Raw genomic sequence first — 13,842 nt, forward strand, 5'->3', positions numbered from 1 at the left:
GACTGCAGTTGATGTTTTATGTATACAGCACTTAGAAAAGAGCATTCGGTTCTTCTTCATTTTCCATTTTTTTGTCATATCACTATCTAAGAGAAGAGAAATAAGTCAGTAGGAAATGGTTGGCTTTTATATGACAAATACTTTATAGCAAACACTTCATCTTCAAGTTCTGTGCTATGAAATGTCTGGGTTACCTGAAACTCAGCATGAAGGTTAAAGCTAGCACAGTGCAGAGTAGTGTATTTCATTTTCAGTGATTTAATTTAAAAGGTAAACAGTTTGCCAACTCATACTTCTCCATCTCTTTCAGAATGTCTCACTGAATTAATGTGTTCATTTGGTGCTCAAGTGTAACATTTCATGAAAAGAGTGAATCGAGTATTTTTCTTTTCAAGTCACAAAAAATTGCTATTAATTGCTGTTGAAGTTTAGGAAGAAGGAACACAGACTATTTGGGGTCTACAAAACAAAATTTTGCCTGTCAAGTTGTTTTTATTTTTGCTGTCTTGTAATCCTATAGTTAAGAGAAGCAATTTATTCTAACAAATTATTGAAAATAGAGCCCATAGAAACAGTTCAGATGGTGTTGCTTTACATCATGCTATTACGGGGGAAAAAAAAAGTAATGTAATTTACATGCTGCTTGGACAACTGCTAGATAAAAATATTTCAGTTTTATAACAACTCATGCGTCATTTAGGTATTCTAGTAGCCTCCTGGTATAAAATGAAAATATAAAAATAATTTCCTAAATTTATTTCTTACTGTGATAGTGATGCTGAATTGCCAAATTACTTGGATTAATACGTTCCCCTTCAGAGACATCTTAGCAGGGACACCTGATTACAGAAATAAAACTAAACCCTCCTTTCTCTGAATTTGAAATTTTACCCACATTTTTCTGTCTTTCTGTACCTATCAATATCCTTGATTTTACACCCTCCCTCACTCCATCAATATGCTTGATTTTACACCCTCCCCCACCCCACCCCCCACCAATATATTGTTTTATAAATATTGGCAAATTCTAATCTTACTTGCTGTACACCTTTTTGGGTGATTGATAGTACTAAGCATATTCAGTGTTAATTTTTTAAAAAGTGGAGAAAACTAAATATTGAATACCTCAGATCGTGTGAAATGCTGGAGGCACTTCCTGCATGAAAAATCTGTTCTTCCTCCATTGTACCATGTAAAATATCTTTATATGAAGGCACTATAAATAACGGGCACTTGATACCAATATTCCTCATTCATTCAATTTGAATTTTAGAAAACAGAACCATCCTATCAAAGTGTATTTAAATAAAATTTCTATTAAAGAAGCATCTAGACTTTTGAGTGGGAGTGAAGTTCAAGGACCACCTTGTATCCTGCTACTGTTTAGCAGCTGGAATGTAAACTGCTGTATTAATGAATTTTTCTGATTTTGGTGGGTTTGGGTTGGTTTTTTCATGGTTTGTGTTTTTTTTTCCAAATCACACTTTCACTTCTAAAGTTAAAACATTTCAAATAAATATGTTTGGATGCTGTTAGCCCAGAGGTGTAGACAGTAGCAAGGAGCTAGCAGCCTTCTTGCAGATTTCCTTTAGATGCCTTAGATGTTGCTGGTTATCAGCAGACTAAGCAAGACTGCTGTAATCCTGGCCAGATCTATGAGGGGAGAGGTTAGCCAAGGGAGTGATATCTGGGCTGTTGAGTGGCTCCCTGTAGCCATCGTCTTTCAGCAGCTCTATGGCAGTCTGCACCCATCCTTATTCTCCTAGTATCCCCACCCATGACTTCTTGGAACCATCCAACAAGAGAGATGTGGCATAAGTTCTGCTTGAAGGTTTTTACTGGGAAGGGAAAATATTTACTGAAATGTGGTAGAGAAATAATTGTTACTGAACTTTGCATAATTTTGAAAACAATTTTTTTCATTTGCTGAGAGAGTAGAAGAGAAATTATAGTTTTTCATTAACCTGTTTGTGTGTTTGGCTCTTTGCTGTGCTTTTTGTTTTATTTATTATTATTTTATTTTTAAGGGAACGCATCACTGTAATATCATACGTACCATGTTTCTAAAGGGTTTTGGGGTTGTTTTTTGTTGTTTTAAATTTATAATCTGTCTTGTTCTTCAGGGCATTTTCAAACCTGCTAGAAAAAAAAAAAAATTACGAAAGAAAACTTCAGTATGGGGGGAAGCACTGAAATGAGACATATTGTAACTCATTGTTGATAGTTATTACCGTAATATAGACTAGTGAAAAAATGGATCTTAATTTCATGAACTTAGTTTCCAGAATCTCCTGAATAAAAATACAGAGTGCACTGATAATACTTGGTGTGAGGAGAAAAAAGAAATAGAATTTCTGTGTTCAATAGCTGAGCAAAAGATAAGCTCCAGGGGTCTTGCTATAGGCTGCAGTTTTCTACTGATCCTTTTTAATGAACAGTTAATTCCTCACCAGTTGACAAATTGATGCATGGCTGGCATTTACCTCTTTAAAATAACAAAGTATTTAGATGACACGGGATTTTGTTAGCATAACGTTACCAATTGAGTTCTTTTTTAACAGTGACATACAACACGAAAAAGAGATCAGTTTTGGTTATATTATCAATTTCTTTTTTCTGATGATAAATTTACTAGTTTTTAACACTAGCAGCATTGTATTCTAAGAAAGCATGGACAAAACCTTAACATGACTATAAACTTTAGTAGCTATAATGCAGTGATATATGAACTACCCTGTTACTCAAAATAGAAGTAGAACTTTTTTCAAAAATTAACATTTGAATAAAAACCATATTTGCGAGGCATAGACTGAGCTTGCAGCTCCTCTGATGACCTGAGAAGGCTGGCACAACTGCCGAGCAACCCTTTCCTTGCTGAACAGTCAGGGTGTGCTAAGCAGCTCTGCGTAGTACTGCAGGAGATGCTTCAAGTCTCAAAAAATCAGAAATGCTAATGAAAATGTTGCAATTGTCAGCATAATTTTGTGCTAGACTGAGGACATTGACAGGACTGTAGCTCACCCTTAGCATGACTGATGCGGGATGGTTTTGCAACAGTGTCTTTTTCAGATGACTTTATCTGAAAGCATTACTTACTTTCTGGTATCATTGAAATGGATCTATAGTTGGAGATGGAAATGCATCAACTATTTTAGTAGAGAAACACAGAGTAATAATTACAATTACGTAATAAATTTCTGTTTAAAGAAAGATACATTTCTTTTCAAAATTGACAGTTCCTTGACTACTTCTTCATATCTGAGCCTTTTAGATTCCTGTTTGTTCCACTGAACAGTAAATGTACAAAAAAATCAGTGGTATCAGAAAAATAACAATTTAATGATTGTATACCCTTGTTTTGTTGTATAATGCTAGCCTGATTCGGCCATACAGAAATTTGGAATACAAGTAGGATGGAAATTTTAAATTTATCTAGTTTCAGTAATTATGAGATTTTTTTATATATATATAATTTGGTAGTATTTGGTATATTTAGTATTGGAAACGGTACCTCTGTAAAACTGTTTCATGATGCAGTAGTTATTGAAGGACAGGTGTATTCGAGTCGTCTTTTATTGTGACCTTTGCAAAGGTGTCAATTAGCCTGTAAAAATTAATACTTGCTATCTAACTATTTTTATTCACAAAACAGTGAGAGTTACTCAGTGATTGAACGCTTAATTAGCTCCCATTTCAGCTTCTGATTTCCAGCTTCATTTTCGAGATCAACAACTTTGGTTTCTTGTAAATAGTCAAAAACTGATATGATAATTTTGCTAAGAACAGTTGACCAGGACGGTGAAAAATATTAGGCTAAGCTAGAATAACCTGAGTTTATTTCTGCATTTCCAGGTTCATCTTTGAATAATACTCTTGTCAGCTTCACTTGGGATGGGATCCATTGTGTGGTATCATTAAAGTCCTAAAGCCATGTTTCCTTTTCTTTTAATTGGATTGAGCCCTGAGCTGTTCTGTTGTTTGTTTTGTTTCGTTTTTTTTTTTTTTTTCCCCCAGCACTAACAATAGGAGGTTAGTTAAATGATGAATAATGGCTAGAACATCAGAGTCAGTGAATTTTATGTTGGTTGAAACAGCACCAAACCCAGAATATAAAAGTATTTTATGTGTCCCTATATCATGGCAGGTAAACATGGCAATCATACCATTTCCAGCAGCTCATGGAAAATATTTGAAACATCTTAAGCGAGCTGTACCATTAATAATGAAGAATATCAGTGTTTTGCCATCTGCTACGTACTAACAGTGTATATGAAAGACCAGCAATTGTGTGAAACAATTTAAACTGCAAGTTGGAATGAACTTGGCTTGTAATGAAAAACTGCAAAACAGAGTAACGTAAAATATGGTATATCAGACTCTGCTTTTTAGTTTTACAGCTTAACATCGTCTTCTAATATCTGTTGAGAGTCTGTAATACAGATTTCCTTTATGTATTATCATTTTTAGAGATTTGTAATTTGATATTAGTGTTTTGCTATGGGCAGAAACTTGGCAAATTCTCAGCCAAAAGGAATTTAATAAAATATTTTGGGAGACATTGATTTCAGATAAAAAATATTTTCCCAGATGTGTTTTGATGCTTCTGCAATCTGAAGCAGTTTTTCTTGTTAACTGAAATTTTGTGGACTCTTAATCAAAAGTATATGCTCGTGAAATGTGGGCTAGGAAATAACTTCGACAGTAGTATGTGCACAAATATTAGTAGCTTTTTTTTTTTCCAGAAAATACGCCTACAAATTGAAAGTGAATGCTAGTATGTTAGGTCTCAATTAACAATTTGTGTACAGTATAAGTTTACTCTGCATAAATTGGTAGTAAATGTGGCCAAGTTGCCCTACAGATGTGTATCGGAATCTGTCTGTGTTTTTTGTGTAACCGAGTCCCTCTGTATATAGTACTCTTCCTTGTAACAGGGAAAAAGATTCTTAATAATTTAAGAAGAGCAATGGATTATGTTTATAGGCAAAGTATCCCTGCAAGTACTAATTCCTTTTCTATGCACAGAATACTTTCACGGATTGTTAATCAGGTGGTGCTGAATATGTGAGGCTTTCTCTTTGGTCAGACCAGAGCCACTTTTCAAGTACAGTAAGGTAATTTCAGCATCATTACAAAAAGCAATAGTAGCTGTCCATAAATAATCTCTCACACTGAGGATGTATGGCTCCAAAGAGTTTATCTTTTGAATTGCAAATAAATTTCAAATCTTGAAAGTAGAGCTCCTGCCTTCTCTGAATACTCTTTTGCCCCCTGTAGTGCTATGGGATCAGGGATTAGGCTTGTCGTGAATACAGTAGAAGATGTTTTACAAGTAATAAAGTTTGTTGGGATCATTCAATCTACCACTGGACCCAGTTAGAAGAATTGAAAGGGCCAGTTAGTCTTGCCTTTTGGTTTTAAAGTTAGTAGGATTGTAGCCAATTGTTCAAATAATTTAATGGAAAGATTTGTAGAAACAGAATATAGGGCCTGACTCAGGAAAATGCTTAAAAACATGTTCTCCCAAATTGGTTTTGGAAGGATCTGGTATGTTATATATAAAAATAGAGGAAACCTTAATATAGTCCGTTTTTTTCTGTAATAATCCCAAATTACATATTATTTCTATCCTATAAACAGTTACAGCTCTTGAAGGTATAGGAACCAAATATATATAATGCAGGTTTTAGTGCCATTTTTGGTATGTGCTTCAAGGAAAAAAAATCAGTGTCACAATTACTCAAAATTTATTTCTGTAGCCAGATTTGAGATAACTTACTGGTTTTTGTTCAGAGCTCCTGCTAGTGCTGTTTTTTTAAAAAAGCAACATATGTAATAAAGGCAGGTAAAATTCGTAAAGCATTCTTGCAAATGAAGAGAGGCGTTAATGAGGCAAAGAAAAGATCTTCATTGTGATTTGGACCCCAGCTGGTCAAATGACTGGCTTGATGATTCAAGACACAAGCTCTTTTTCCTTCTTAGAGACAAGACTTACTATTTATTCATCTTACCCATTCCATTTCTTCTATACTTCTTTCTTACCTGAATTTCAGAAAACACCTTTGATCTTTATTATCATCCATGTTTTTGAGAGCACGTCTCCTTTTCCAGCTATGTTAGCAGCATTTCTCTTCAGTGAGATCTTGAAAGTGTGCGTTTACTTAGTACTGTTACATTATCTTTCCATGCATGTATTTATTTTCCTAAAAATGAAACTATATTATCTAACCTTTAATATGATGAAAATGGAAGTTCTTTTGCAAAAGTATGTGTAGTTGTAACTTTAACAAAACTACTTTGTCCCCAAAGTACATTCATATCAAGCATACATAGGTGCTCTTTGCTGTTTCCTGTGTGAGTAGATATGCAAGTGTAAATTTGTATTGACAGATACAATCTCTTACAATTAGCGAAGATATGTACTAAAAGTATGTTTTCTTTCACTGATACCAAATCCAAATTGTTGCCTTTATTTTTTGCTTGTAAATAAAAATATCATTTAGGAGTTAGAATATAAAATACTAGCTAGATTTCAGTTGTAGATAATTGGGTCCAATGAAGAGAGGGTAACAGTTACCTTTTTATAATTTGAGCTGGAAAAAATTGGCTAGGCTTTGAATGAATTGTGTTTTTCTTTTACCAATTATTCTATTTACTGTTTTGTGACAAAAAGTCTTTATTACTGCAACAACTTGGCAGTAACAACTGCGTGCTAAAATGATTCCTCTGAGTAACAAACCTCCTGTTGCAAAATACACATTTGATGATAAAGTTTAGACCTATAGCTGAATCATTTTGACCTTGGTTTATGTTACTTCTGATAATGACAGCGGGCCTTAGTACATGGTACAGAATTTCATGGTAGATTGCTCAGTGTTTGTTTTAGAGATCAAATGTATATCAGGCTAGAGGAACATTTTTAGCTGTTTTCAGGCTGAGTGTAATTTCTGAGAATTTCTATATTGCGTTTAGATACATGGCAGAAAAATAGCTATATTGTAAGCACTAATTCGATCAGCTGTAAAGAGCAAAAATGCATTCCCTAGGCGTGTTCTTGCAGTCTTAATTAGAAAACTTCTTTGTGCAGTTATTGTCTGTAGTTAATGTGATTCTTTACAATAACAGAAGGGATAGAAAGTACCTACATTCAGCATTTTGCTCTTGTGTTTATAAAAAAGTGGTCCTGCCTGTGAAAGATGTATTTATTTAAATACATGTGCAGTACAGAAGGTATACTGAAAGAATGCAGCTTCTGCCTAAGACAAAATTTGAATATAATTGAAGTGATTTCACTGAAAATACTGTTGTTGAGGAATTGCGACCAAAAAAACTCGAGAGCTGAAAAAGCACTGATGGATGTGATACTTTAAAAATGGAGATTTTCTTGGAGGCTTGAAAACATAATTGAAGTGATGAAAGGAGAATCAAGGAAGTGTAGTCAGGGTGAGGCCAGTTCTTTGGAATGGCTCTTGGCTGAGGCCGTATCTGTGCTGAGAACAGGCTTGTAGAGCAAAGCAACGCACCTCCTTTCTCTGTTACATGCAGTCAAGTAAGACTGGGCAGAGGATTAGTCCATAGTTGGTTTCACATGCCAAACTTCACCACCACTCATGTAGTTAAAGCTTTCAGAACCAAATCTCTTCCACAGTCTTTTTCTTCTTCTCTGATCTATGTGCTACTTTCTTGTCTTCTGCCTCACGTAGCTGGTGATAGCAAATCAGTATCCCTACTAGTGTAATTTAAATCCTTTGAGTGAAAAGATGGGAAGAGAAGGCTGTTCCTTGGGCTAGGCAAAGAATCCAGTAGGAACAAAAATGTTAGTGAAAAGAGGAAAAATAAAATTTGTTAATTAGTGTTGCACAACACTTTTATATATTATTAGCATTCCATTCAATTATAATATTATGTGTCGCCACGTATTAAAATTTGTGCTTTAACGTTTCCCAACAGCTTGTGTAGACTTCTGTTCCACACATTTGTCCAGACTTCCATCAGTGCAGCGGGGCATGGAGCAAGCTGTTGCTCTGTTCTGTTTGAGTAGTAACTGTACTCAGTTGTGGAGTACTGGGTGAGTGACTGCAGAGTGGATTGCATGGTCAACAATGCAGCTTTGTTTTTTAGTAAAGTATTCGTTTCCAAGAGTTTCAAGACTTCATTTCTTCATTTATCAGTAAATCAATTAGCACGAGAATCACTTGCTATACAATTTGTGTGTGGTGTGCATATGTTGCTGAAAAAGAATGTGACTGATAAAAAAGAAATAGCAAACCATATAGTACTTAGGGTTTTTTTATTTTCACGCTGATCTTAACTATTACATTTATTAATATAAAACTGGAATGTGAAACAGGGCTGGACATCTGTGTAAGTTCATACCTAGAAAACAGAAAAGATTAATCTGTATATATTTTGGAATTTTATGAACTTAACACAAACCCTGCCTAAGTTTTTGAAGCCTGTAAGTATGAATGTCTTCAGCAGTTATAAATGTTACAGTAATCACAATTACATGTTAAGTAATTGCAGGCAAATAAAAGACAAGAGCAGAAAATAACTTCCTTAAATTATAAAAAATGAGGCTATTTTTGGTATATAGGCTTAGTTGCCAATATTTGCAAATGTACCTTACTTTACATAGGTTGTGGGGTGTTTTTTTAAAAAATTCCCTAATTTTAAATTACTTCTTTCAGAAATGTCATTCAGAATCTTTTCTCATTTTCTTATGTCTCTTAAGAGTATTGCTGTTCCTGGTAACTTCTAATGAGAAATAAGAACAGAATAAAATGTCAGTAAATGTTCTAGGAACTCTGTAGCAGTCCTCCTGAATTCAAAGGAGCATCCCTGCTTTGGCGATGAGTTAGTCTGTTTTACCTAAGGAAGGAATAATCTTCACATTTGCATCCCATGCATGGCAGCATGGCTTGAACCTTTTTAATACAATGAATTTATTCAGTGTTGTCAAACGTATTTAGGGTGTTTTGTTGGTGCGTTGTCATTTTTTTTTGGTGAGAAACAAGAATTTGTTTCAATGACTTTTCTTACACAGATAAATAATAGAGGTTGGATAGACACATCTTATAGATAGTCTTCCCTTGAGAGCTGTAATTGTCTAATAATAGTTTTGGCATCATGCCTGGAGAACATGCTCTGAGATTTAAACCAGGTCATCAGAATGTCTGCATTTCTGAGATATAGCATACTGGTTTAGCACAAACCAGCCAGCACCTGATTTCATTGTAAACCTATTATGGTCTTATGTTAGTGTGAAATGTGTAGATTTTATATTATAGTTAACTGTAATTGCAATCCCTCACAGGAAAAAGTTTATGCTGGATGTAAATTACAGGACACATGGCATTATGCTGGTTGTTAGACTTCTAGTTTATAAGTCTCTCAGCAGAATGTGGAGTTTTTCGAATTATTTTATTTATTGGGGCCAACGTAGTAAAAAATCCTGAGATCTAAAATACTATATGAACTTAAGTAAAATATTTTTCTGAGAGTTGTGATATAACCTTTTAAAAAGCAATCTAATATATGAAAACTCCATCACAAAATAATAATTTATTAACGTAATGAAAAAGCCGAAGAAATATTAATCCATTCTGGAGTTTGTATACCCAACATCTGAAAACTATGAATTATGAAGAAATTGTGGGAGTAAGTTGGTATTTCCTCCTGCGAAGACTGGTAATTCTAGATCTCACAAAGAATCACATAAATTGTTATGCCACTGCCTCTGTGCTGCTGTTATGCATTACCTTTACAAGATTTTATGGAGACCTAGTATTAGGAAAAGAATTCTGTTCCATGGAAGAGACATTCTCCCAAGGAGAGAATTCAGCAGTGGATGTTTTTGTGAAACGGGTTTTTATTAGGTTGCGTTATTTTCTTTTATCTCTAAGAAGGATAGAGCCAAGGGTTTTTTACATATTGCCAGCCTATTTCTATAGACATAATGAACATAGATCATTAAAAGATCAAATTTTATGCTCCTTAGGACTGCTTAGTTACATTATAGAATTGAAAAACATATTCTTTGTGTCATTTATATTTTTTCCTATGTATTTTTAGGATGCGAAGTTTGTAGAAGAGCGACGCAAGCAGCTACAAAATTACCTAAGGAATGTTATGAACAAAATTATTCAAACTGTGCCAGAATTCACAGCCAGTCCCAAAAAAGAGACACTTATTCAGCTGATGCCCTTTTTTGTGTAAGTATCTGTCAAGTAGTCAAGAAACTATTAAGCGTTTTTCATTACGATTTAATTTAAAATATAATGACAGCATCTCAAAAATCTTTAAAACAGAAGGGTTTTTTAAATGGAAAGTTCCTGTTCAAATTATAAGTTCTTTTGTTATATTTAAAGGAATATATGATGTATATAGCATTTTTTTTGTTATTTTTTGGTGATATTGAACAAAAAAATCACTGTGTAAAGCTTTCAAAATTATCAAAGTGACCTCAAGATCTGCATCCATGTGCTCTTCAAACATTAGGCTTTTTGAATGTTTAAAATTTGGTCTTTGTTAGTTTTGTTTTACTTTTGTTTGCATGTATTTTTGTTTCTAAATTTATTTTGGGGGTTGAAGGTGGAGCATTATTAGGGTCCTTACTAACCAAATTTAAAAAGTCAAGCTATTGAACTCTTTCTAGCTGAATTTTGCAATCTGCTGATGCATGTTCTGATTTCATTAATGTTAACATTGAATATGTCCAGAAATAGTTTAAGACAGTCATCTGTTGAGAATCTCAAACCCTTTGATATACAATGATACAAGGAATAGAATCTGTTAGAATTTTTCCATTTTGCTGTAAATATTATTCTTTATAGTATTTGTAAATGATATTTAGAACTATTTAAGAAATAATATTAATGAAAATTTGTTTTTGAAAGTGGTGTTAACTTATTTCTTTCACTAATAATTTTTCCATATACTGTTTTTTCAGTACTGCACCTGTACAAATTATGTATAGAGTGAACACACATTTATAGTAAGCCATCATATTAAATTTGCTGTCCAGAAGCCTCTGCACAGGGATTGTGCATCCACGCCTGTGAATCAATCAAAATAAATTTAAAATTAATAGAAGCATAAATACTTAGCTGTACTATTTTCGTGGTCTTGTGCAGAGTTTCAAATTTTGAAGTTGAAACTTTATTTAAAGAAAGCTATATTTATTAGAAAATGTAATAGATACATGGAAGAATGCCAAGATCTATTTTGTTGCATTCATATTTTTTCAATTTTTCCTGGATTGAAGAAGCAAAAATCAATTTAATGAGGCATCTCGGTGATGATGTTATAAATGGCAAAATGATGTTTGTAGGGACAAACATCTCAAGAGACTTCTCCCTAAGAACCTATTATGCAGAATTTGACTAAGGGCCATAAAGATTGAAATGGTTTCAGGTACTTCAGTTGAGAGGCCCGTACATGCCTCTTTAAGTGATTTTAAAGAAGTTGTCCTTCATGTTGAATTTCATTTTGGTTTTTTTAAAGGAGAGAGGGGCAAGTAAAAAATACATTTGCAATTGAATTTTCAACTCCAATAATTTTTGCTCTTCCTGTCCAATTATATCTTATTTTAAGATGGTTAAGTATAGCTGTGTGAAGTAGTGAACTGATAATTTCTTGTCAACTTAATTTTATAACTTTCTGCTTTAAATGTAGATCAGGAAAATAAATTCCAAACAGATGCTATTTAAGGTCCCATCTTTTAATTGGTTTGTTACAATTGATTATCCTGAGTTCCACACAGAGAGGCAGTAATGCAGAATAAGATCTGTAAGTTGAGGCTAGATAGTTTTTTTCCTCAGCCAGTTTGCTTCTGAAAGAAATTCAGTTTCAAGTTTTGTGGGTTATAAAATATTTTAATAAATGATGATTATGGTTTCAGGTGTACATTGAGATGCTGTAGTAATTACCATTACCTCAACAGTACAAGTGGTCATAAGGATAGCAACACAGCTAATATTAAAATATGACAAAAGTGGACAACAGTTTCAAACAGAAGTTATTAGATTAGGAAATACTGTGGATACTCTAGTTAGAAATATTAATTTGAGGCTTTGGCCTTAATCAATGGAAAGCATTCATAGTAGCAGTTCATTACTTGAGCTGTGATGCATTATTTACATGCTTTAACCGAAATTGGTTTGTTTTAGGATTTTTATCTAATTTCAATTATTAAAATTTCACATATTTAAAAAAAAATCTGTCATTAATTCAACAGTGACCATACTGTGAGATTATAACAATGAGATAATATAGTACTGATGTAAAAGCAATGATACTACTTTTCAGATGTTTTCATCTTAAAGCACTGTTGTTACAGAAATAGTTTATTACAATGTCTTTATTCTACTTTAAGAAATGACATTTCAAGAATAGTTTATTTATAATCTTTTAGGCATTTATGTTAAAAACAGTAAGGGAAAACAAATTTCCTCTTAATCCTCAGCACTAAACAATAACTTGCTTTCTGATAGTTAATCTCTTTTATAAGTGTGTTACAGGATTTAGATCTAATGTTTTTATCTATTAAAAATCGTGCCAGGTATTGGGACCTCACAGGAAAAGATTCAAAATCACAACCCCACATAATTGGTCCTACCAACAATGTCCAAATCAGAATAAACACCGTTACCTTATTCTGCTGTAAGAAAATCCAAACCAAAACAAGCAAAACCCAACCCTATTTCTTCTAATAAATGTAATGAACTGAATGAGATCAATACAATTAATTTCACAGAAAGAGCAAATTTTTATTGAGGAGGCAGCATATTTAAGTAATCTGTTTTCTCAGTATGGGTACAATTTAGTATATGAAACATAGTGATACAAAATAATGCAGTTATCTCTAAGGAAATAAATTTGTTCAAGGAGTTTTGCTCAATGAAATTTGCCAGCACTATTTGTCAACAATTTGTAAACACCAATATGCTGCATTGCATTGATGCTAACCTTTTTTGAGTATAGCTCTATAATAGGTTGAAAAAAGACTATGCTTCTATTTCAGAGGGTTCATTTTTTTGCATTTGGCATTTTCATAATTTTCAGTATATTGCATGGAAGCAATGGACTGTAGCAGATTCAGAAATATTCTTTGATATCTGGACATTATGTCAAAAAGGTTCTGTTCATATATGTATCCATGAATTGTTTCCTTGGAGCTTTTTCTTAAATAATAAGTGTATCAGCATTCTCTCTTAGCTGGAGTAGATAGTTCTCCATGGGAATATTAGTGGGATTCTGGAAAAGCTTAGCTGTTGAGCAAAATAACTGTAGACCTCATCTACAGCAGAGAAAGTGGGATTTTAATGCATTTTTGTACTGAGATACCAGACTCTTCCTCTGTAGCTAGGGCAGCAATATTAAATTAATATAAAGATTTTTCAGACAATGACAGAAAGAGCATATTTTAGAAAGTGTCATCAATGTTAGGCTGTCATTTGAATTCTCAATGTCCTTTATTTTCTGAGAGTCATGACCTGGCACTGTTGGTAAGAAAAAGCATCTGAAAGAAAATTCATTTCAGTTCCATTTCGCATTGCCAAATTCTCTAGTATTGTCCTTCCTTAATGGATTTTGAGCTTCATCAGCCAAAGGTCTTGAACAGGCTGGATTCTGTGAAGCTTTTATTACGTTATTCAGTTGTAACTTTCGTACCATACATGCAGTTCTTCTGTTAGGTTTAATAATGTTTTGGTTTAGTAATATTTTAATAGAATATTTTAATATAAAACTCTGTAAATACATATAATAATTCTGATATACTTAATTTGCTTCATAGCACAAATGTATGTATGGTTGCTGATTACATCTTTATTAATGAAA

At 33.3% G+C, this 13,842-nt stretch overlaps 1 protein-coding gene across 2 annotated transcripts in view; it reads left to right on the forward strand.

The window, feature by feature from the left end:
- SNX29 (sorting nexin 29) overlaps positions 1-13,842 on the forward strand; it is a 133,533-nt gene that overhangs the window by 87,341 nt on the left and 32,350 nt on the right. For both annotated transcript variants that reach the window (XM_074919778.1, XM_074919779.1), the window contains exon 20: positions 10,075-10,214. In XM_074919778.1, the coding sequence (XP_074775879.1) occupies positions 10,075-10,214 (140 nt within the window). The remainder of the gene's footprint in view (positions 1-10,074; positions 10,215-13,842) is intronic.

The sequence above is a fragment of the Athene noctua genome, chromosome 15 (genome assembly GCF_965140245.1).
Source record: "Athene noctua chromosome 15, bAthNoc1.hap1.1, whole genome shotgun sequence".
Lineage (NCBI taxonomy): Eukaryota > Metazoa > Chordata > Aves > Strigiformes > Strigidae > Athene > Athene noctua.